At 45.2% G+C, this 26,356-nt stretch overlaps 1 protein-coding gene across 2 annotated transcripts in view; it reads right to left on the bottom strand.

The window, feature by feature from the left end:
• SEMA3C (semaphorin 3C) overlaps window positions 1-26,356 on the bottom strand; it is a 590,590-nt gene that overhangs the window by 292,171 nt on the left and 272,063 nt on the right. For both annotated transcript variants that reach the window (XM_085652883.1, XM_085652882.1), the window contains one exon: window positions 6,304-6,366. In XM_085652883.1, coding sequence (XP_085509009.1) covers window positions 6,304-6,366 — 63 coding nt within the window. The remainder of the gene's footprint in view (window positions 1-6,303; window positions 6,367-26,356) is intronic.

Genomic DNA, 26,356 nt, shown 5'->3' on the forward strand with positions numbered 1-26,356 from the left:
CCATGCACTCAATCACTCATTCATGCACTAAATCACTCATCTTCACGTTCATATAACCTTTCATTCACCCTTTGACTCAATCTTGCATTCACTCTCAAATCTCCTTCTTTTGGTGATTTAGCTCACTTTTGTTTTCCTGTTGACAATGTTTTTTTTTCTCTTTTGTTCTTCCTTATTCTTCCTTCACTCCCAGCCTTTGCACCCCTCCCCAGTGCTTTAAAGCTGTTTCTGGTACTTTAAGTCCACCGACTGCAGACAGCTGCTATATCTCAGTGCAGGCATGGGATAGAATGGAGCTCGCAAGGCCATCGCTGAGCTGGGGCACGATGGGAGGGCCAGGGCAGCTCATGCGGCGAGGCGGGCACACAGGTCTTGTCGGACCTTCAGCACTTCATAAACACAGGCGGGCTGTCCTTTGAAGTAGGCCGGTGGAGAGGCAGGGTTCGGCAAGCCAGTCAAGCGTTCTCCATTGGTAGGCAAGGAGGAGCGGGGTAGGTGTTAGGTGTCACCCTGGCTCGGGACTCCACGTGAGTGGTGCACACGTTGGCTGCGCACAGGTAAGGGCGGGCTATGTTGCATGATGTGGAGCTGAGATGCAGGAAAGACGGCAGGGAGCATCTCCAAATGCACTGCAGGTGATATGACAAAGGGAGAGCATACGTGGTGTACCCTGGTCGCCAGTGTAGCGGCCGCAGCAGATAAAGGCAGGGCCCGCGGAGTAGGCCTATAAACTCAATAGCCCAGAAAGAACGAGACACACACACTTTGAATTTGGTGTGGGCTAGAAGACAACTAGAGGTCTCCGACCATTTATTTTGTAGCCTCTGGGCACGCCTGGCCAGAGGATGTACATGGTGCGTTTCCGGGAAAGTTGTTTCCCACGGGGCAAGGGTTAGGTGTCCATTACATGTAGGTATGGGATTGTAGAACAAAGAGAATCAGCAGCTGTAGACAGTGGGGCAAAGGTGTAATATGCAGATATAAAGATACAGAGCAATAAAATCTGCTGCACAGAGAACCTTTTGTTGAAGCCCAACAAAGAGGATCTGTCCACAAGCATCAGGAGGGTAATACCAAACGTGTCAACATCACTGCTAGCTCAAACGCCCAAAGCTGTTGGCTTCAGGCCTACTCACCATGGCAGATAATGCTAAAGCTGCACCCCAGCAAGACCCACAATGGGGGCAGTCAACCCCACAACATGCACTCATAAAAGTGCTGCAACCATTCAGCGAGCTTGTTGATCCAGGCACTGCATCACTACGCTAGGAGACATGGATTGGAAGGTTGGAAAACTACTTTGTCGCAACACACCAGACAGATGGAGCCATCAAATGCTCCCTCCTGCTTCATCATGCAGGCAAAGAAATGTACAAATTATTCGAACCTCTACCAAATACATGTGCTTCCAACTACTACAATGCCACTGTACATGTGCCCAACGTGTACTTCGATCCACAATTGAACCCGGACTTTGCATATTTCAAACTTTGCAATGCCCAACAGCGGGAAGGGAAATCCACAGCACTACAAGCACTTGCCAGCACACGCATGGCAGATGACCAACATAAAGAAATAAGGGTGCAAATCAATCAAGGCTGCAGGGATAAGATCCTCAGAGGCCTCATTCAGAGGCAGCTCAACATCAGCCTCTATTACATCCTCATCATGGCCAGATCCCATGATCTGTCTGCAGCACGAGCAGCCAAAATGGACGTCGCCATCAAGCAACAGTCTGAAAAGACCACCACTGTGGAAATTGAGCAAGCAGACGCCATCCATATGAAAGGAAGACCAAACAAGCCCAAGACTCAAATCACCCCTCAACAAGGGCACCGCTGGAGGTATAGTGGACGTGAAGGAAACCCCCTTGAACACTGCCCAGCACAGGGATGTTTCTGCTCAAACTGTGTTAAGCAAAATCATTTTGCGACCATGTGCAGAGGAGGGCCCAGAGGACGAAGAACAAGGGGCAGGCGGGCCACTACCAAGGCCATACGGCAATGGACACTGGATGACTCTGAGCCGGAGAATGCCACCGAGTCATTACGCCACCTTAGACATTTTTGGGAAGACTCATCACCAGACAATGACTTGAAATGACATAGACGGCCACAACCCACATGCATGGTCCAAATTGCCGGTTCAGATGTCAAGGTTCTCATTGTATCAGGCGCCTCAGTTAATGTGATGGGAATCCAGCAATACAGACCCCTCTGGCTGAGACCACCCGATAAAGACCAAAATCTTCACCTACGGCAGCCAGCCCCTGCTGCACCTGAAAGGGCGGATGATAGTCCAAGTAAATTCAGAAGATTAAGAGATCACAACCGCATTCCATGTGGTCGGCTAAAAAGGACGAAGCTCTCATCATAGATGATTTGGGCCTTGTATATTTCACACAAAACGTATCAACCTGCCCGGTAAATGAACCCCTGAGCCAATTCCCTGAACTCTTCAAATGACCTGAAAGCCCCTCTGATTAAATTACACATTGACAAATCTGTCAAACCAGTAACCCTTGCCTCTAATGAGTACCTTTTCTTCTGCGGCCTCTGGTTGAAATGGAACTAGACAAGCTTGAGAGTCAAGGCATCACCGAAAAGGTGCCTGGGCCAACACCATGGTGGTCCCCTATGGTTATTTTGGAGAATCCAAAACAGCCTGGGCAGGTAAGTCTCTGCATCTATATATGCCTCCCCAATCAGGCCACCAAGAGAGAGAGACACATAACACCCACAATGGACAACACCATTGCCGACCTCAATGGGTAGAGGTGGTTTTCTAAGCTAGACCTCAATAAAGGACATCACCAGCTGCTCCTCTTTGAAGAAAGCAGGTACATCACCACATTTTCGACACACCTAGGGCTGCGCCGGTGCAAAATATTAAACTTGGGGATTTTTTCTGCAGCAGAGATCTTCCAGGACGCCATCAAGGAGACACTGTCCGGCCTCCAGAGTGTCATGAATGTGAGCGACAACATCCTAATATGCTCTGCAACAGCAGAAGAGCACCAAAGACACCTTGGGCCACGCTAAGATGCCTGGGGAAGCTTGGCATCACTCTGCACCAGGAGAAGTGTTCCTTTTTCCAGAACTCAATCAAGTGTTTTGGATATGTGTTCATCCAGGATGGTGTGCAACTTGATCTTCGAAAGTCTCAAGCAATACACCAGGCACCAACTGTGATAACCGTCTGGGTAGTCTGAAGTTTCCTGGGAAAGGCCACCTATTGTGATAGTTTTACCCTAATTTGGCTATCATTGCCAAGCCCCTGAGAACCCTCACCAAGTCCGACGTACCCTGGAGATGGAACACCACTGAAGAAAGAGCCTTTCAATTGGTGAAGGCAGCCCTGCTAAAGAAGACCACAATGGCCTACTTCGATCCAAAGAACCAAACCAAACTGCTAGTCGATGCCAGCCCAGTTGAGTTGGGGGCCCAGCTCACCCGGGAGGTGGAGCCAAGGAAGTGGGCTCCTTTAGCCTTTGCAAGTAAAGCGCTGACGCAGTAGAGGCACGTTACTTCCAAATCGAGAGGAATGCGCTAGCAATTAGACAGGCCTGTGGACACTTTCACCTGCATCTCAGAGTAGTCACTGACCACCAACCACTCGTCCCTCTCTTTTGTGGCCCTGCCCCATACCCATCATGGACTGAAAGCTTGGCCATTCAACTACAACACTACCACATGGAGGTCACCTACCTCCAGGGATCCAAAAACTCAGCAGACTTTCTATCATGCTATCCACCCTCGCCTGCTAGCAAGAACGAGGATAACACGGAGGCCACCAAAGCATACATTAGAATACTGCCCCAAGGGGCTTGCCCACCAGCACTAAACCTACCAGAAGTCAGAGTTGCAACCACAACAAATACAGTGCTGGAGAAAGTGATGGGTACTCTACAAAACGGCTCGTGGCACAACTTCCTACAAGATGTCAACGGGTGGCACGGCCTGGAGAAGGAAAAACTCACGTAAATGTGGCGAGTAATCAATGAGCTAAGTGCCAAAACAGATGGACTCATCCTGAGCGGACAGTGCCTTGTTATCCCGGAAAGACTCTTGCACCAAGTGACAGACTGGCTCATGGCAGACATCAGGGGACAGTGAAAATGAAGTCCCACATAAGGGATAAGGCCTGTTTCCTGGGTCTCGAAGCCGCCGTCAATGAGATGATAAGGAAATGCACCTCATGCCAACTTACCAGCTCTCAAGAGGTACATGGACCCATCACCACACAAGAACCATGCGCCACGCCATGTTTCAAAGTGAGTCTGGACGGACCGTAGAACAACCATGGTCATAGTCGACGGTTACTCAAAGTACCCTCTCATCAAAGTGTCAACACCATGGCTCTCAACAGCGTAGCCCTGGCGCTGGAAAGGGCATTCACACCTTTTGGCCTACCAGAAGACATAAAGACAGACAATAAACCGCCTTTCCAAGGGTCTGAGTTCCAAGACCTGCAAAAGCGCCTAGGAATTCAACATTGCTGAATCACGCCCCAATGGCCGCAAGCGAACAGAGAGGCAGAGTGGTTCATGCGGACATTAAACAAGACCCTCAGAATCACTGTAGTAGAAGGGACTAACCCCGAATTCAGCCTGCAGAGGTTCTTGAGGGAATACAGAGGGACGCCGCATTGCACCACTCCGTGTTACCTAATGCTCACCGGCCATCGAAGTAACACAATCCTGGTCCATTCCGAATAGTCTCTGCCACAGTATTACCCAATGAGCACCAAGCCTGATGCACTCAGACCAATGTGCATGCAAGCCTCATGCGGCGAGCCGCCTCTCAGGTGATCTCACCAGGGACAGAGTACTGCTCAGAGACTGCCGACTTGGATGGAAGTTCCAGACACCCTTTGAGTTGGGTGTTTGGACTGTCACCCAGGAAAACGGGACCATGATCACTGCCTGCACAGGGAATTCATTGGTCACCAGGAAAGGAACATATTATGGTTGTGGATGGTAGACTCCCCCAGCACATTGGAACCAGACGAAGGGGAACACAATGTAATGTGGGAATGCCCTCCAAGATCAGAAAGCCAAGCAGAAGAAGAAACTCCCCTCAGTGACAAGATCCCCAGCAGAGATGGTGCCGAGACCAATGTTGAAGTCGACTGCCCGAAGCAACCAGGGCCTTGGGGAGGTGAGAAAACATTCCCAGCAGCACCAGTTTCACCTTAGACCTAACCCGCCACTGAGCCGGAGGATCAGAGACTTTGCACGCTTGGTTCATTGCGAAGTTGCAAAGGGATATAATGGACACCTAACCCCTCCCCCGCAGTAAACAACTTGCCTCGGAAGTGCACCATGTACATCCTCTGGCCAAGCGTGGCCAGAGGCTATATCATAAACGGGCGTAGAATGCTTGTGGTCATCGGGCCCACACCAAATGCCAAGTGTGTGTGTGTCTCTTTCTTTTTGGCCAATTGGTTTATAGGCATAACCCGCGGTCCACGCCTTTATCTGCTATGGCCCTGCTACACTACAGACAAAACACAAAGAACGCACTGTGCATTATAACACATGCTTAAACTAAATGTGGCTGAACAAAGATGACCAAAACAGCTAAATGATGATCAAGATTAGGTTAATAAATAACAAGCTAGAGGTTGAAAGAGGAGGCACAGACAAAACTAGAAAGTAGAATCAAACCGAATGTATCAATAATGTGATGTGAGCCTTGTTGAAAACAATATAATTATTCTCGTAAACTGCTTAGCAATGAGGAAACCTAGAACATACAATTTGCAGAGTTCACCCGCAGTATCACTGACTTCACAACATCTGTCATTTCTGTTTTCTGTGAGCTTTTCATCAGTCATTGAAACATCTTCTTCTAACTTTGTTTAGCCACCGAGCGTGCATCATTAATGACGCCATTTGGTTTTACTGTTAAAGAACTGTGTTTTTATTACTGAGGCGTATTTGCAATTCAGCGATCATCCATGTCTATTTCGCTAGGATTATTTCCGGGAAGAGGATAGAAGACTGTCTGGCACAATGCACCCCACCGGTAATGTCATCTGCTCGGCAGACTATGTCCTTTGAATGTAATGAGCTGGAAAGGTGTTATTGGTTCAACCAATGCTCAGCAGACATTTCCATTTTCTTTTCAGATTTTATGATGAATAATAAGTGAGGGGTTATAGCTTGGTTAAATTTCATTTTGACGCTACACCAAAACAGCATTTAGAAAACCAACACCCCCTTTAGCTTATGTTTGGCTGAACTCCACGTGCTCTGAGTCAGAGGCCAAATTTTCTACATTTCTTTCTTTTTGTACTCACTGTAGGATCTTTGCCAGCCATCTTGCACTCTTCAACTTTGTTGGCTGATGCAGGCCAGAAAACCTGTTGAACAATATTAGAAATAATTTTTTTTATGTATGTTGTCTTCACCTAATATTTTTTCTTCACTTTATATATGGTCAATTGTAATGAATAAACAACGCTAACGAATGTACATAGACTGAAATGCGTTTTCTGAAACTGATATACATTATGAAACAGGAAATCTTCAGCGTATGGAAGAATAAAGAGAGATAAATGTGTAGATGAAGGGAGGGAGGAAAGGAAGGATGGATGGATTATAAGCAGAAAGATAGACAGACAAACAGGCAGACATTGTCAAATTATTTATGTAAATGACACATTTCACCCGACTCTCCTCTAGTCCATCCTTTCTCCTTCCCTTTGTGCGTTCAGTTGCGATCACAAAGGACTGAGTTACACTGGTTCTCTACTAGACCACTGAAAACAGAAACTTTTGCCTCTTCCCACCTTTCTGGATTCTTTTTATCAAGCTCATTGCTATTTGTTTTAGTTGCGAGACTAAGGGCCCATTATTTGGAGAATGGCCCATAGTTCCTGCAGGAGGACGGAGAAAATTAGCCCTATCGTTATGGCAGAGTGGCAGTCCATGAAATTTATAAATGACCACCAAGAAGACAGTCTTTTATTATGCATTGGCAGGAACCCCTGCCATGGCGGTGCCTACCAAATCATTTCACTGTTTAGTGCAGGGTTGCATCAGCATGACTCAAATGGCGGGGGAAGTATTTATCATAATTTACTGTTTCTCACAGGCGGTGACAGGCAGTTAAACAAGCATTGGCATAGCCAATAGGTCTCACTTTTGGGACCTTATAAGTATTCAGTTATGCAGTACAATATCCTTGGTGCAACAACATCAACTGTTGCATGGCTAAACACTTATAAGGTAGCAAAGGCGAGGCCTATTGGCTATCCCAATGCTTGTTTTATATGATAGGGATAATATGACCGTGGGTACTCAGAAATTCTGGGTTACCATGCAAACATAGAATAATATCTTCAACAATGGCAACAGCCAAGCTTCCTGGAAATATTGGTTTACATGCTACTTATACATGTTGGTGGTTTGCAAGCATGTGACTACATACTAAGAGCTTGAAGTAAGCCCATGTGTATCACCTACAACAGACATTCCTTGATCAACCTGCAAGTTTCTTAAGCTTCTGCTGAGAGCAGCCAGAGGCCCAAGCATCATTCCTTTAATGTGACTTGTATCCGCAATGAAAACGCCGAGTGTTGCTTGCGTTGTCCTAGTTTATCTTTGCTGTACCCATGAGTTACACTTTAGCAATGTTTGTCCCAAACCAGGTCACAGCAACTTTTAAGCATATGCACAGAAATAACTATGGGCATAGGAAGCGTGGGAGACATACCCCACTTACATTTTAGAGGGGAAGGGACACAGGGAAAAGGGCGGTGGGTACCTGGGGGAACAAAAAGTCTACTGTGCATCTCCACTGTTCATATGCCATTGGTGTGTGAAAGTGCTACTTATGACGGTCTGCTGATCTGCCTTCAGTACTCTTGACCACTCTGCGGGTCACACAATGAGGCTGACATCACAAAGGTCACCCCTACTCTAGGTCCTCAGCCCATTTATTGGGCTCCAAGGCTTTGGACATTCTTTGTGTTTGTGCAACCGCCCGCCCCTACTCAAAATGGAAGAAGAGGAAGCTCGATTGCTGCCTGCAGTCTGCCTCCCTGATGAGGACCAGGACCTCCATGTGCCACTCCCCGCTGTTTTGCAATCCCAGGCTCTGGGTCATCTAGTGCCCAAGGCCCCCTCAGCGCTAACCAGCCTACTGTTCTGAAGTGGAGCCCGGCAGTGCTTCCATTCATGTGGACAAAGAGGAGAATCAAAGCGCCGCCTTGCCCGACACCTGCACACTACCAGTTATTATATTGCTGTTGGAGTCTACCCGTGTACTCTCCAACAACATGTGAAGTTTAAACAGGAACAGAGATGCAATTTTATGCATAAAAAAGTATGGGAACTGTGATACTAAGTACAATAGAGGTGGAGCAGAAATGTCACTAAAATGGGCTTGTCCTTATGCTGGCAGCACCAGAGACAGTCAACCACCTTCTACCCTGGACACGTCCCTGTGCACTTCAGCAGCCCCAGAAAGGTGCAGGCATTCTCTATCTGCACGTGCCCAGGGCTTGCCTTACTCCTCTTCATCAGTCTTTGAAAGGAACAAGTAGACGGCCCAATCTACCTCACTCTATTCCCAACACATACCGTAGTGCCATTAAACTCTGCCCCATCTTTTCCTGACCACCCCACTTCATAACGCACACACCTAACTGCCCCACTCTATTTGTAGCGAGCGGCAGGGGCTGCTGCAGCCCATGCCTTCTCTGACAGCTCCAGTCTGTGAGAGAAAAGACCACAAAAAGGAGGAGAGGACATATCTGTTTCAAGGCTCCTAGCATTGATGCATTTTTAAAGGTAATGTGCATTGTTTAACGCCCAACTAGTCTTTGCAACAACTTAACAGCACTTTCACACAATACATTTGGGTTATCAGTGTGCAGTCAGGGAAGTTAGATGTATGCTTCTGACCATAAATCCAGTTAGGAGAGCTACCTGCCTCCCAGAATACATTTCTTTGTATTTTATCTAAGAGCTCAGTTACTGCTTATATTAAACTTTGAATATGGAACGCTTCCAGCCACCTTCTCACAGCCTCATAGAACAGACAATTACAGGGGTTACTATTATACCAACTCAATAGGACTCTTTTTAGCATAGGATGGATGAAAAGCAGATCCTCCAGACATTCAAACCTGTGACCTCCACATTTGCTTGTTGGCAGCAGATGCCTTAACTTCCTGAGCTAGCATACATTTTAGTTGTTTTTTGATAAAACCATATCCGAACTTTGTATAAATAAAATCTTATATTAACATCAATGTTTCACTTCAAAACTCTGTGATTGTCGAAGCCATCAGGTAATTTTTATTGGGTCAATGAAATGTCCCCAAAACAGCCTTCCTTATGTTACACATTTCATTTCATTTCATTAGTCTTTATTTCGATAAAAGTTTCATCATAAAAGACATTTGACAGCCAAGATAAGAAAATACAATCACAATGATTAATAAAAACACATAAAAAAAATCACGATCACAATGACACTTGGGTAGTCGGTTGCCTCCTATGTCTAATTATCCAAACACAGCCTAAGAATTTGGCCACTGCGACTACAACACATTCGGCTGAATCATATCTTAGAATACTGAGGGCAACATATCCCTGTCTTGTTCCCAGGGTGCGGCAGATGGGTTTCAGCCATTTGGCCCTGGGTGCAGCATATGCTGGACAAGCAAAAAATATATGCCCAACTGAGTCGACACAGCCTGAGCACCAACTACAAGAATCGCGGGACCCGCCCTTCCATTTTTTTGTAAATAAGTTGGTGGGTAGGGAGCCGACCCTGAATAGGTGATAGAGTTTCCTATCGCTGGGTCTGGTGATAATGTCCCAATAGTCTTCTAACAAGGGGACTGTTTTATGTTCAAAGAACCTACCAGACAATGACTCAGGGGGAACTGAGGAAATATGTTTTTGAGTTACCGTAGACCAATAGAGATCTTTAAATTGTTTTTTTGATGGAAAAGGGTTATTAGCTGGGTCTGTCCAAAGGATACCTAAACCCATAGATTCCAATAATAGTCGAACGTGCTTACACCAGGAGATGTCACCGGCTCCCAGGATAGAGCGGACATCCAGAAAAGCTTTAGCATAAAAGCCTAATTCCGGTACTGTCCATAATCTCCTCCAAAAAGCCAGATGCTTAAACCTGGCGATTTCATCAAAGGAGTGGCAACCAAGATCCAGCAAAAGCGGTTTCACTGGGGTAGAGCTGGGGAGGCCCGTAAGCTTTCTAAGAAATTTGTATTGTGCTGTGACCAGGGGAGAAAGGTCGGCAAGACCCCAGAGTTCCGCACCATACAAAATTGCTGAATTAATTCTTGCTTCATAAATTTTGATGGGGGGACCTATCATTTTTGTCTGGGATTGCTTATGTTCCTTGGCCAAACAGCCCAAAAGTTGAGCAAATTTAAGAGAGAGTACGTCTATTTGTGGCCTCCAGTTCAGTTTATTTTCAAAGACAACCCCCAAATAGGTCATAACATTGGTTCGTTCCAGTATGTCCTTATTCATACACACCTGGCCTTTCACGGTTTTCCCTTTATTAAAAACCATATATTTGGTTTTAGAGACATTGACTAGCAAGTCATAATCAGAACAGAATGTGGAAAATACATTTAGAGCCGACTGCAACCCTGACAAGGTCTGGAATAGAAGTAGGGTGTCGTCGGCAAACAAAAGGAGGGGTATTTTAGAACCACCCAACGTGAGGGCGTCCGTTGATGTATTAGAAAAATATTTCACACCTCTATTTATAAATAATAAAAATAGGGTTGGCACAAGGACGCACCCTTGTCGGACACCTCTACTAACATTAAATCTATCAGTAACCTGACCTTGGTTCCCCCAACGCACTTGAGCAAAATTATTTTCGTGCAGCCTAATGATGATGTTTAGAAGATCCAAAGGCATCTCAAGCGCCGCTAATTCGCCCCAAAGTTTGGTCCTATTGACTAGGTCGAATGCAGACCGTAGATCTACAAAAGCAGCATATATTGTGCCGCCGCAGAGATAAACCGTTTTCCAGACAATCAGTTGGAATTTGAATGCCTGGTCTATGGTGCTAGTGCAAGATCTAAAGCCTGCCTGCAATGGCGAGATGATATCATCCTGCTCGGCCCAGGAATGGATCCTAGCCAGGATCATTCTTGCAACAATTTTTTGGACCGAATCTATGAGGCTTATAGGGCGGTAGTTCCCCAGACATGAACGGTCATCTTTTTTAAAAATGGGCAGAATCTCGGCGCCCTTCCAAGATTCTGGGATGGCAGCCCCCATGGCAATAGCATTTGCCAAGAAGGTAATATAGGGTGCCCAGTTGCTAAGGTCGGATTTAAAAAGATCCGCGGGGACACAGTCAATTTCTGGAGCCTTGCCACTAGGTACCTTCAATAAGGCCATCTTAACCTCTTCATTATCGAATTTAAGGTTCATGGAAGAGGTCAAGTCCCAACTTAAAGGGAGAGCAGGTTGAGCAGTCAAGTTACTATCCGAAAACTGGGATTTGTAGTGTGATACCCAGTTATCCGGGGAAACATTATTGGAGGGGACCTGAGCACTGGGTGTATTACCCCACTTCAGAATATGCCAAAACAAAGTGAGGTTCCTATGTTTGCTAGCAGACAAAAGGTCGCTCCAGTGATCATTGTCCCAGTCACGTTTCGCCTGAACTTTGGCCTTGGTGTAAACTTTCCTTGCGGATTTAATAATTGCCTGGTTTTTAGTATTAATGGCTATTTTTAATTTACTATAAGACTCACGGCAGTTTTTATTGTACCAGGAGCCTGGCTTAGGAATGGAAGGTATCGTGGCCTTACAGGGTTTGGAAAAGAGGGACTTAAGGTCAGAAAATAATTTTATATGTATATTTGTGGATTCACCAACGACATCGTTGATATCCCGAAGAAGCTGGAGATCTTCCAGCGCGGTGGAAACTTTAAGGCTAATCTCAGAGAGTATTACACTATCGAGGGCAACCTTTTCCCAGCACACTCTCCGTTGATTATTGGTTAAGAGGACTTTAGCAGTCACAATCTCGGAATGTGCGCTTCTGTAACGGGGAGAGAGCAGAAGTGACAAAACTAAAGGGTTGTGGTCACTCTCTGGACGATCACAAACCACCATGTCACTTAGGGAGGACCAGAACTCCACCTTTATTAAAGCATAATCAATTCTGCTACTGCGGCCACGACCATCTGAGAATGTCGCCTTACCATTCATATCGGAAGTGGTACGTCCATTGGCAGCCCTAAAGCCGCGCTCCATACATAGGCTCATCCACTGGACAGCAGATTCAGTCTACCGCTTAATAGGTGGAAGATCAAGAGGGGGAATATTTAAAGTAGAATCAACTTCCAGGGTCAAGGAATCCCAATCAGGGAACATCGGCTCAAAACAACAGTTTAAGTCACCTACTATTACAACGTTGGTACAGGGGTCAACAGTGTCCAGAAACCCGTCCAGTTGTAAGAAGGTACTAGTGCCACGCCCACCAGGAAGTCCCCTGTTGTAAACATTGATGATTAAGGTTAAAGGTTCATCATTACAGTGCAAAGAAATGATCAGTAGATCGGGATTGTCAATTGCCATTTCTGTGAGTTGATACTTCAAGGTTTGCCTAACCCAAATGCAGAGTCCGCCAGAGGGGCTGCCCCTCGTGCCACTAGAGGCCCCCTTAGAAAAGTTCACATACCCGGGATAGAAAATAGGGTCAACGGCCCACGTCTCCTGAAAAACCAGGATATCGTGGGAAGTTACCCACGCAGACCAGTCCTCTATGGTTAATTTACTGCGGAGACCAGCAATATTCCACGAGGCCAGGGTGAGGGCAGGGGAGCTATGGGGGGCTGTGGGCAGTGGGGTACGCAATGGACTCAAGGCACCTTGAAAGTTTGCAGTATTGTCAGATGCCGTACTCACAATCACAGGGACACAAGAGTCAATGGAAAGGGTGGGAGATTTGACAATGGGGGACTCACCAGCAACTGCTACCAACATAGTTTTTGGGACGTTGACACTGCTGATGCTGGAGGGCGGATAGGTGTCCAAACTCACCATAACAGGAATGGAAGAGTTAGAATCCTTGTAATGGGCAGCCTGAGCAGCATGGACAAAACCAGAAGGTAAAGCACCCAGATCCAAATTGGTTCTCCTATACCCACTCCAACCGGCAAAACAACAAGGAACTGGGCCAACATGGGGCCTAGATGCACAGCCCTCCATGTGGGAATTGAAGGATGGTCAATCAACTCCGTCTAAATTACTCAGGGGGGCGTAGGAATTAGACAAAGGGAGATGAAAGTCAAAGCCTGGCGGGCGGCGAAAGCCCCTATTGACCCTTTCCCAACCAGATGACATGGCACCATGTAGAGCACCTGAGTCAAGGGGATAAAAGTGTGACAGATCCAGGGCAGATATACCAGTGGCACACAAAGTATTTGGATGGGAACATATGTGGCTCACTACCCTGGGGTCCCGAAAATTAATGATCACACAATCACCCTCCACTCTTTTGACCCCATTTCCCAACCAACACACTCTGCGAACAGTCAAGATTTCAGCACAAGAGGTAGCCGGTAAAGGTCTATTTCGATTTAACCAGTGGATGACCTTATTCTTCAGTTCACTGTGAGACTCGGACTTATCCAGCATAAGTCTTGGAACTCCCACTAAAATGACAGTATATGGATACGACTCTGGTGGGAGATTAATGCATGGGAACTTTAAAAAGGAGCCAGTACCTTCAGTATTAGAATGTCTGGTTGTAGGGATACTCAAATTAGTGACAGCATTTCTATCTATGTCAATGTTGGAAACATTACTGGTAGGTGGGTGAAAAGCATTCGCCGTATGGGCAACAAAAGTTGGCAGATCAGTGGGTACACTAACCATGGGGGTATTGGCGCTAGAAACAGCCCCTGCCTCAATAACTGTTTTGGGTGCTAATAGGGTCTTAGAAGTGGATGGGATCACGATGTGTTTCTCTAGTAGGGCCAGGTTTGTAATCATCATGCCCTCTAATTTCTCTAATGAACGCGAGAGCCGATTGACTCTTTCGTATAAGGGTAGAAAAAAGGACTTGAGTAGTAGTTCTATGGGCTCGACATAGTCGGGAGTCAGGGGGAGAGCATTGAACAGGATATCAGAGGATTGAGATGGCACGGGGCTCTCGACGACAGCAGGGGTGCTAAGTGATAAATTAAGAAGAGGAGTATGACGGGATTGAGCGGGTTTGAACGGTTTAGGCGCTATAGCTCGTTTACCCTTTGGGTGCACACCCCCACGTTTGGACTTCCCCTGGATAGGGCGGGACTTGCTGGCCAATGGCTTAGTAGTAATACCTAACGGCTCGTTGATAGGCTGAGGGTGGGTGTCACTAGCAGTTGGAGGCGGACCACTGGAAACAGAAGCATTTGAAGTAGCAGGTAAATTGACCAACAAACACAGGGCAGGAGGGGTCTCTAATCCTAAATCATTACTAGGTGGTTGATCAAGAATGGAATGAGGCAATCTACATTCAGGAGAAGGAACAGCCATGATGTTGCCAAGTGACGATCTCTTGGCGGAGAGTTCAACAGACAGTCTTTTTTCTGTTAGGATTATTTCATGTTCGAGGACCCGGGCTGCTCTGGTGATAAAGTTATCCAATGTTCCAGTAACACAACCCCCTACGCTGTCCCGCGCGGTCTTCCTACCTGATCTCAATGACGTCATTCTTGAGGTAGGGAGCACACGGTAGTGGGGGCTTCCAGGGAGGATTAAAGTATAAAGTACTGGGAATTTAGTGGCACGGGCGATGACACGAGCAAATGTGTTGGCCCGTCCCGTCCACGGCCGTGCTGCGACCCGCGTGCGTCCCGCTAGCGCGCCCGAGGAGGAGCCTGGGATAGTGCTGGAGGCGGGAGGGGGCGTGAACGGGAAGAGGAACCAGGTGAGACAAATCAGAGGGGCGCTGTGCACCGTGGTCCTCGCAGTCCCGCAGCAGTAGAAATCCGCAGCCTACCCCCTTGTAGCAGCGTAGCGTCCAGGTAGGTCTGAAAGCACCAACAAACACACACGAAGTGAGCACCAGCCAGGGTTTTATACTGAAGAGGCCGGCGAGCGGCTCCCGCGAAGCGGGGGCCGCAAGGCGCTGCGTGTGTGCAGGAAGCCAAAGACGGGAAGAAGAACCAGGTGAGACAAATCAGAGGGGCGCTGTGCACCGTGGTCCTCGCAGTCCCGCAGCAGTAGAAATTCGCAGCCTACCCCCTTGTAGCAGCGTAGCGTCCAGGTAGGTCTGCAAGCACCAACAAACACACACGAAGTGAGCACCAGCCAGGGTTTTATACTGAAGAGGCCGGCGAGCGGCTCCCGCGAAGCGGGGGCCGCAAGGCGCTGCGTGTGTGCAGAAAGCCAAAGACGGGAAGAGGAACCAGGTGAGACAAATCAGAGGGGCGCTGTGCACCGTGGTCCTCGCAGTCCCGCAGCAGTAGAAATCCGCAGCCTACCCCCTTGTAGCAGCGTAGCGTCCAGGTAGGTCTGCAAGCACCAACAAACACATATAACAATTTGGGATTAGCGTGGTTCATTGATGAAAAAAACATAACATTTTCATAGTGCTTCTAAGAATTTAGACACACAACTAGGGGTCAGATGTACTAACATTGGAAATTTCGATTTTTACTGAATCACAATTTGGTAACCGCAACTCCTAATGTATGAAAGTTTTAAATGAAAACTAGCGATTTCTAGTGGGTCGCAAATCGACCTACCTTGTGTTAATGAGGTAGGTCATAGTTTTTGACCATTTGGGAATGATATTCATCACAAGGATGTGTCCTACCAGGGTCAGCATACCAGCAGGTCTGTAGTTGCTTTTAAATAAAGGAAATTAAAAGAGCTTCAAAAGAAAACACGCATCTGCAATGCAATAGGTCTAAATACACTCCACACAATACCACACAGTGCCACATAAATATATGCTACATAATTACATTGCACACAATGCAACATACACTCTTGCTACCACTCAGTGCCACATAATTACACGCCACATAATTACACTCTACTGAATGCAACATACACTCCACACAATACCACTCAGTGCCACATAATTATTTGCTACATATTTACACTGCACTCAATGCAAAATACACTCCAAATAATAAAACTCAGTGCCACATAATTACACGCTACATAATTACACTCTACTGAATACAACATACACTCCCCATAATACCGCTCAGTGCCACATAATTACACACCTCACAATTACACTCTACTTAATGCTACATAAATACACTCCACATAATAACACTCAGTGCCATATAATTACATGCCACATACTTACACTCTACTCAATGCAACATAAATACACTCCTCATAATACCACACAGTGCCACATAATGATATGCTACATAATTACATTGCACACAATGCAACATACACTCTTGCTTCCACTCAGTGCCACATAATTACACGCCACATAATTACACTCTACTGAATGAAACAGACACTCCACACAATACCACTCAGTGCCACATAATTACTTGCTAAATAATTACACTCCAATCAATGCATCATACACTCCAAATAATACCACTCATTGCCACATAATTACATGCCACATATTTACACTCTACTGAATACAACATACACTCCCCATAATACCACTCAGTGCCACATAATTACAAGCCACATAATTACACGCCACATAACTACACTCGACTTAATGCAACATAAATACACTCCACATAATACCACTCAGTGCCATATAATTACACACCTCATGCTTACACTCTACTCAATGCAACATAAATACACTCCACATAATACCACACAGTGCTACATAATTACATGCTACGTAATTATATTGCACTCAATGCAACATACACTTCAAATACCACTCAGTGCCACAAAATTACACGCCACATAACTACACTCTACTGAATGCAACATACACTCCACACAATACCACTCAGTGCAGGAAAAAGTTGCCAGCAGTGCAAGTACAAAAAAGTAGAAGAAATTCTTTATGTTAAAATCTTTTTTTATCAGGTTTTTCAGTTGTATATAATGTCATCTTTGTTTGTATAAAGGTAACAAAAATGCTTCACACTTTTTAATGTAACTTCTCAACATAATGCACAGCAGCCATAATGCTCTACAACCTAGCCGAAAGATCTGACTGAACACAGAAGGTCCCAAAGGCGAGACCTATTTGCTATGCCAATGCTTGTTTTTGTTTGCACCCCTTTGGTCAAATGCATGAATACTAGTTTTGCTTTCTCCAGATGCGGTGCACAACATAAACTTCATTCATTGTGAAAGAATCTTACATTTTCACCATGTCAGGTCATTGTTTTAGAATCGATTAAGATGGACTAAACTTGAAGGCCTCTATTTTAACCTTGGCAGAGGGAGGCAGTTGCCTCTCTCCACCAAGTTCTGCCCCTGGCAACTAGTTACAAGTCAGAACCATGGATTTTCACAATTCCTAAGTGATATCCCTGTCCCTGCCAGTGGCACACCGATCACCTGCCATATTAAAATCTGCTGGCAGTGCTCACCTCTTAATTTCATAATTGTCTTGCTGGGAAGGAGGGCGGCGACCGGGATCCTCCAGCATTGAGCCAACCACACATTCCATATAGGGAAGTGAAGAGGACTCCCTTTACCCCTGTGGGAGGGAGACCGATGGCTTCGGTCACCCTCATACCTCAGTACAGAGGTAATCCGGGGTATTACCTTCCCTTGGGTGCACAAGCACCACTAAACAGAAGGGGTGATCTCCAGGATCCTAAGGGTTACAATGCCTTGTGGAGAAGTGCAGGAGTGCCTGGCGTTCCGAAGGGCCTGGCGGTCTCCACCAGGTACAGGGTGCGCCAGACTGCCCTGAGGGCCGTTAGTCTGCACATTCAAGAGCTTTTACCTTGTGATGTAACTTATTAAAGCATTTCAATGATAAAAAAGTGTATCAGTTTCTGGAGGGGTTTAGGCTGCTTTATTTTGAATAAAATATGATTCTGTTCAAAAGATGGGAAATACAAAACTTCCAATTAGAAAATTAAAGTGATTTCATTTTGATGGATTGAGTTGAACTTAAACATGAGATATCCCATAGACACACAAGGTATTAATGTCGCACCATTCATTCATAGATCTCAAGTGTCAGACTTTTATGATGCAACCTAATTCGACCCACGTTTATACTAAAAAAGAAACCCCTTCCTTCCTTAGATTTTCATCGGGGTAGGCCAATTTATTTTGTGATAACCTTGAGCTATACTAGCATGTCATTATTATTAGGAGCTTACCCAAATCTGATAAGGTAAGAGCTAAAATAACTTGAATATTTTTAATGAATGGCATTATGAGTTAAGTTGATTTAGGTTTTCTCTTGTATGGAACTCAACTAAGCTGTTTTGGAACTGAATTATTTGGCAACATAGGTAATGGTCGCTGCCAGTCTGGTGCATCAGATAGTTTTGGGATACCTGGAAGACCAAAACTAGGTGCAACACAACGCACCATGCTACTTGGTTGGGACAAATCATTTTCAGTACAGCCCACACAATAAAAACAAAACGAGGCAACAAGCCTACACCCCAGCATGCAAAACGCTGCAACAAATCTCTGCAACAACTATTCCCTGTTTCAAACTTCATGAAGATTGTGATTCATTTCTGGTAAAATTACCTACCACTCAAAAGTTAATTAAACAGAAGTGCCACTCTAACTCAGACACACTATTGACTGCAAGTAATAACATAATAAAGATTACCTAGAAAAGTTACATTTTAGTGGCTGTGCAATAAGAATTAGACTAGCAGTACTCACTATCAGAGAGCAAAACAACCTTTACGCGCCAAAAGCAAATTCTTCTATTAGCGTTTAAAGTCAATGCTACTTAAGTAAATCAATACTGAAAGGATGAAATGCGGAGCGGACAGTGCTGGAATCCAGCCACCATGGTACATACAGAAGTTATGTTATTAATATTTATACAGCATACGTACTACTGTAGTGTAATTTAGACAGGCTGCTTGGCCTATGTACTACTGTAGACCATTACTGTTAATGCAGTGTAAGACAAAACAAAAAAGCACAATTAGAGGTTCTCGCTTTCCCCCATATACCCAAAACAATGGCAAAACTAAAGGTCTGGATTGCCTTGTGAGTCCTAGCAAACATAGAAAGCCTGCTATAGTGAAAAATAAAATTAAATAAAAGGAATTGTTCTTATGTGCAGTGAATCCATGAGTTAGAGAATTTAAAGCGGGGTAATTCAGCGTACTTTTGAGACGGATACCCCACACGACCTGTAATGCTGCATCAAACAACTAATAGAATGAGGTGAGAGCAGTTTATTTCGGAGCCAATGTCTTTTGTGTGCATTTTAGGGAACTTTAATTTATCACGAACTCTTTTAAAAGGACAAAAGGTCGGCGGACGGGGAGGCGGCCTGCAGGGGCCGACCGGGGCCCCTCGCAGTCGGCAAGGCCATGGCAAGTGATTGGCAGTTTTACATCCTGTGAGAAAGGCGATGGGATCAATGTCTTTGCAAAGCCATCACTGCACGGAGAGGTAATTAAAGATGAAAACTACTCTAGGTTGCGTCAATGACATATACACCCATTCGAAAGTATACATTTCCAAGTAAGTAAAACATTAAATAAAAGGGTAACCAATGCCACCTAAAGAGGAAGTCAAGCTTTAGGGTAATGATTAAAGCAGAGCCCTTTGAGGTGGTGTCAGCATTAAGGGTAGTTTTCAGGTCAGTGGTTACCGTTCAGTTTTAGAATTGGGTTCAAATCATGCCTGGTTCCGAGTAAGGGATATGGGTCAGTTTAAGAGAGGCCAGGTGACATCTTTGGAAAAAAAGGAATTCTTATCGTTTTGTGTTAAGGGACCGAATGCTGCGTAGAGAATTCATTGTTCTGTAGTGGTTTCTCTGTGAAGGTATTTTGGTAATATGGTTCCAGAATTGGCCCTTGCCAAAAACATCTTTGGGATCTGAAGAAAATATTGAGGGTGCTAGCAGAGTAGAGACTGATGCTGCATGCACCGTTGGACTGACTGGGGCTTGTAGAAACAGTTCAGGCCAAAATGCTCAAGTCATGAAGATGAAACTCTATCGAAATGGACATTTTCAACCGAATAGATCAATTCTTTTGACTGTATTGAAATCCAAGCACAAAACAAGCTTCCTCAAAAAAGCAGCCAATGCCGTCTGAAAGGAAGTTAACGAAAAATGCTACCGCCGGCCACAGCTTGCAGTGCATGTGCGCGAGTGGTGCGCGCGCAGCAGTAATCACGCCATATGGCGCCTCTGCTCAAGCACGCGTACATGCACTGCAAGCTGTGGCCGGCAGTAGCATTTTTTGAAGCCCTTACTTAAAGTCTCGCCAGACCAGCGCAAGCGCTGAGTGAGGCGAGACCTTAAAAATGGCTATATGTCTGGCCATCCTGATTGGGTGGCGGGCAGATAGGCATTTCTCTGACTGCCCTTACTCTGTCGGGCCATCGGAGAGGTTTGGTTATGGCAGTGACGGTGTAGTCACTGACATAGCCAAACCTATAGTCTGCCCAAATTTAAATCAGGTGGACAAACCATTATGTTGGCAGTAATGATACTCTATCACCATTGCGACAGAATATCCTTACAACCAACATATAAATAAAGCCCTTAAGGGCATATTATCATGCACGGCGTTAAAATTATCGCCGCTTTAGCGGCAGAAAACTGCCGCCAAAGCGGCGATAATGGGCTTGATAATATGCACTAGAGAATTCCAATAGAAGCCCATGTTGACACCAGAACATGGGCTTCTATTGGAATTCTCAAGGGCATATTATCAAGCCCATTATCGCAGCTTTAGTGTCAGTTTTCTGCCGCTAAAGCAGCGATAATTTTAACGCCGTGCTTGATAACATGCCCCTAAGAACCACCAAACATCAGCTTATGAGTTCTGAAAATAGAGACATTTTCATCTCGAATGCACACTTTTTTATACGTATATTAGTTCAACTTAGCAAAAGTCTCTAATTATATAGGCTGTGGCTACTTTTAGGTGGCTGGAGAGTTACCAGTAGCTCATGAGCTACTTGCTGGAGAAGCCTGATCTATGCATTAGGGATTTTATAGGTTTCCAGAGGAAAGTTGTCTCCACCTGAAGTTTCCCCATAGACATTGACTTAATAATTTCAGCAATTCGACTGTCAAAGAAATAATTTTCAAGATCAGCTTGTAGTTTCACTCTCAGGCTTGGCAGTAGGAGGGCGTTTAAGAAGTTCTTTTCATTCTTTTTCATATTGACTGATTAAAGTGGTAGAGATTAGAGAAGAAGGAAGTAATTTCTTTCATTCTTTTTTAACAGAAACATGGTCTGAAATACCATTATTACTAACAGGAACATGGTCTGAAATACCTCATTGAGCCATTTCATATTCAAATATCTAGAAAAGTAGGATTCTACTCAGCAAGAATCAGTCTACGTGAGCTTTATTGCCAAGTGTACAAGATATTAAAGTTAATTTCATGGCCCTAGGATAGAGAATGTGGCTTGCATCCAGTAACATATGGTCTGAAAGTAGGCCATGGCTCATTACTCAGTCGTTGACATGTAACATGGTCTAGGCAGGACGACCTGTCTAGGATTGGATCTAGGACTGTGTTCCAATTCCCGTCCATTATGATTTTCATTTTGCCAAATTCAGTAAAAAGCCTATTAAGATTGGTGAAAAATTCAGTTGCAGATCCATTGGGACATATAAAGAACTGTCGTAGGCATTCTGCAGTGAAGCAAAACTGTACTTGGGAAAACAGGACATCAGAATGTAGGGACTGAGTCTCTCTACCACATCAGTACCTGTATGCTCAAGTCCGACTAGCTTACAGTGCCTCACCTAAACTCCTAACTTCCCAAAGTAACAGATGATTTTGGCAAACGTCGAACACAAACCTCTAGTCCCCAAAGGAACTGAGGAAATAGATCATCTCCTTTTGTTTCTCACTCATGCATGCCCATAGTAAAGAAAACAAAGACACAAAGGAAGTTTATAATATATTTATTGAAACCATTGTAGTGTATTTTGAAGCAGGTGTGCTGCCATAAGTAAGCAAATATAACTGAGCAACATAACCAAAATTACTAGCAGGCTGTATACAATGAACAACCCAACCATGGTAACTAATATATCTATCTAGGCCAATCATCACAATGTGAGCACAGTGATTTATTAGTGACCTCTGGGATTAGCAACACACTCCTATACCTGGCGTGTCTGTAGTTAGGTAGTCAGCATCATAGGTTTAAACTCAGTTTATGCAAGGCTGCTGCCTCCGTTCTAGGATTGGTCTCTGTGCTGGAATTCTCCTCTCTCCCCCAAGGAGGCATGACATGGTTATGTGATAAGAACTACTTTGTTGGAAAACTGCATCTGTGGTACCGTGTTATGTCTAAAAGCGTTAGGAGATGTTGTTGACCGTGCACAAGAAAACAGTACTCAAAAATCAATGGGGAGTGAATCACTAGTCCCAAAGAACCAGGGTGTGCACGGACAGTATAAGGTACTGTAAAAAACCCTCAATCACGTTATACTGGGATCGATGTTAGCGGTATATCTTGGTTCTCCGCTTCGTTATATGTAACGTGACAGCATCATCATTGGGTTTTGCTGTAATGCTTTCTCCACCTGGAGAACATACCACTGGTTATATTGGTAGTGATAGTAAATGAAAAAATAGGGGAGGAGAGTGAGTCTTAGTGAGGTGATTAGTGGTGAAAAGGTTGTACTTTAAAAACCCACAGAGCCAGTAAAAAGTTTTAATCGTACTGGATGTTGGGGGATTCGTAGGTCGTTGGTGTGCACTCAGGGGTGAGTTAGGACCCTGTGCATTCTAAAAAAGTGTCCATAAAAAGGTCGACATGTTTCAGCCCTTATTCTGCCCCGGAGGGTAAGGCGGGCTTTCTTCCCTTGATTGCGGGTATTCAGTACCGGGTCACCGAGGGCAGAGTCAGCACAGAACCGAAGTTCGGCGCCGAAGAGAGCGCTTGCGACCGCCCTAACAAGACCCGCTGTTGCCCGCAATCAAGGGAAACAGGTTCAATGGAACGGTCACTTTCTGGGACTATCTAACCCAACTCTTTTCACCATAAAGACCTTGTTAATATACAGGTTTTTTCACCACCCAGGTCCTGATGAAAGCCCGCCGGACCCTCCGGGGCAGAATAAGGGCTGAAACATGTCGACCTTTTTATGGACACTTTTTTAGAATGCACAGGGTCCTAACTCACCGCTGAGTGCACACCAACGACCTACGAATCCCCCAACATCCAGTACGATTAAAACTTTTTACTGGCTCTCTGGGTTTTTAAAGTACAACCTTTTCACCACTAATCACCTCACTAAGACTCACTCTCCTCCCCTATTTTTTCATTTACTATCACTACCAATATAACCAGTGGTATGTTCTCCAGGTGGAGAAAGCATTACAGCAAAACCCAATGATGATGCTGTCACGTTACATATAACGAAGCGGAGAACCAAGATATACCGCTAACATCGATCCCAGTATAACGTGATTGAGGGTTTTTTACAGTACCTTATACTGTCCGTGCACACCCTGGTTCTTTGGGACTAGTGATTCACTCCCCATTGATTTTTGAATACTTGAAACTAGGAAGTCGAGTGGATCAGAAACTCTTCCTTCTCCCTCCTGATTGATTTTCACAAGAAAACAGTACACCATGTTTTTCGACCTCGTATAAGATGTTCAGTCTAAATCTAAAGAGGAGCCACTGAATAACAAATAACATGTGCAGTGTATTCCTAAAATAATATCATGGAACAAAAACCAATGTATTATATGTGGCTGTGCATAGAAATGGCAGGCTAAAACAGCTAATACATACAAATGAGGGAGAACCAAAATAGGCCCAAAAGGGAAATCACTACAGAACCAGTGATAAGGAGTACTTATTATAAAGAAATGTTTGTGAATATATTTCAATATTTCGTGTGGAACCATGCCCTCACAATTTGATAAGAAATTGTTTTACGAAAAAGGATAGTTACTCCACCTTTCTTATTATGCAAGTGTTGGACCGGGAAACATCGTTTACATCGCATTCAGTACAACGCGATGCTGTTACATCACGGTCGTTACAACGAACGCATGTAACCACGCGATGCCATTACAACGCAAGTCTTTACATCGACTTGCGCTAGATGGCGTGCTAACATTACAAATAGTGTAGTTTACTATCCCAACACCTTCCCTACTGTTAAGTGGACTGGAGTTGGAATAGTAAATTACGCTTTTCTAATGTTAGCACGCCATCTAGCGCAAGTCGATGTAAAGACTTGCATTGTAATGGCATAGCGTAGTAACATCGCAGTCGTTGTAACGACCGCGATGTAACTGCACGCGTTGTAATGACTCGCGTTGTTACGTCATACATCCGTTGGACCTGGCGCTTTTTGTAGGGTTATCCCCAAACCTTTTGCCTTCTTCCTTCTATTTGTCTGACCATCTTTTTGTTGGCTTAGGACTTTGGGAACTTTACCACTACTAATCAGTGAAAAAGTAAATACGTTGTCTCACGTAAGACATGGTATGATTGGTTTGCTTCTATTTGGCATATGGGTATATTGAACACCACTGTACAAGAGACTTATAAGAAAATTAAATATGCCAAGCAGGAGCAAACTAATAATACCGTGTTTTATGGGAGACAGTGGCAGGCCTAAGACAGGTTTGAAAGGTTACATCAGTAGGTGGCACAAGCAATGCTACTAGTGGGCCAGCAACACTGCTTGTGCCACCTACTAATGTAACAGGCCACTGCAGGGCCTGCGTGTGCAGTTTACTGCCACCTGAATTTGGCATTTAAAACCACTTGTCAAGCCTTAAACTCCCCTTTTACTACATACAGGTCACCCCTAAGGAAGGCCGTAGGTAGTCCTATGGGCAGAGTGCTGTGTAGTTTATTGTGTGGCATGTCCTGATAGTGACTAACAGCCTAATTTGCTTCCCACTACTGTGAGGCCTGCTCCTTCCATATGCTAACATTGAAAATTCCCTTATATATGTTTAAGTGGTAATTCCTGATCTGAAAGGAGTAGCGTTGTCATGTTTGGTATGTTTAGAATGGTAGTGAAAAATAATGCCACTACTATTTTAGAAATGCCAAGCAGGTATCCACTTACATTTGTATATGCGGTGTCCTGCCCTCACACAAATGGCTGATTTGCCCCCTATTGATGTCTGGAGCCAGGGCTGGATTGAAAGGGACTAGTGTACCCTACTAAAGGCTTTGCAAAGTCACCCCCTACATCAAAGACATTATGGAGTATAATCACAAGGGGCACTTTTGGAACTGGGACTGAGCCTCTGTCAAAAGGACTGCTGCGCTGCTCAAAGGACTCATCTGGACTGCTCTTTTGCTGTTGCCCTGCTACTTGCAGGGTTGCCTAAAGTGCTCACTGGATTGCTTTTCTGTGTTTTGCCCTGCTGCCCGCTAATCCCTGACTCTAGTATGCCAAGGCACTGTGATGCTACCAGGAGATAGTGGATTTATTGTGCTGGTCTGTCTGCCCACTGCTGTCTACATGTGCACCCCCAAGTGTCCTCTCAGGAGCACAGCACGTGGTGACCACTGATTGTTGCTCCTGGCCTCTGGAGTCACAAGCGCCTGGGAAAAGCTTTTATTCTACAGCACAATGCTGGGCGAGCCCTGGTTGTTGCTACTGTCTTCTTCAAAAAGCGTGTGTGGAGCACCTTAGTTCTTGAAAAGTGTGTGCCCTAGAACCGGCATGTTCCCATCTTGACTCTCACTGCCAGGATCGGGCACGCTGAGTGGTATTTCACGGAGAGCCGTGTTGCCAAGACACACAAGAAGCCAAAACAACCTCAGCATCACCTCTACTTTGGACTCCCCCTCCCAAGAATGGAATCAAGTGTGGTGCGGCTACGTCTATTCATCCTTTGTCAGCAGCCATTCAGATCAGGCTGGAGGAGGTACCACATGCAACTAAGTAGTCCATGTGCATCTTGACCACGGGCCCTGGACTCCCTGCAGTGGCACTGCGTGTTTGTGGGTGGTTGCTCTGTGGCCAATCTGTATGTGGAGATCCTGTGGGGTCTCCCTGCCACAGTATACACGTGTGTCCCTCCACCCCTATTCTGGAGAATGTACCTCGGGGGATATTGCATTCCTGCCTGTAATGGGGCGAAACCTCAACAGAGTCCCCCACTTCACTGAATGAGGAATCCTCCAAAATCACTATAACCTGTGTAGTAGGTGCGCTGGCGTATCACACAGTGATACAGACAATCAAACAGCCACTCAGATCAGATATATTAGA

The sequence above is a fragment of the Triturus cristatus genome, chromosome 4_1 (assembly GCF_964204655.1).
Source record: "Triturus cristatus chromosome 4_1, aTriCri1.1, whole genome shotgun sequence".
In the NCBI taxonomy this organism is placed as follows: domain Eukaryota; kingdom Metazoa; phylum Chordata; class Amphibia; order Caudata; family Salamandridae; genus Triturus; species Triturus cristatus.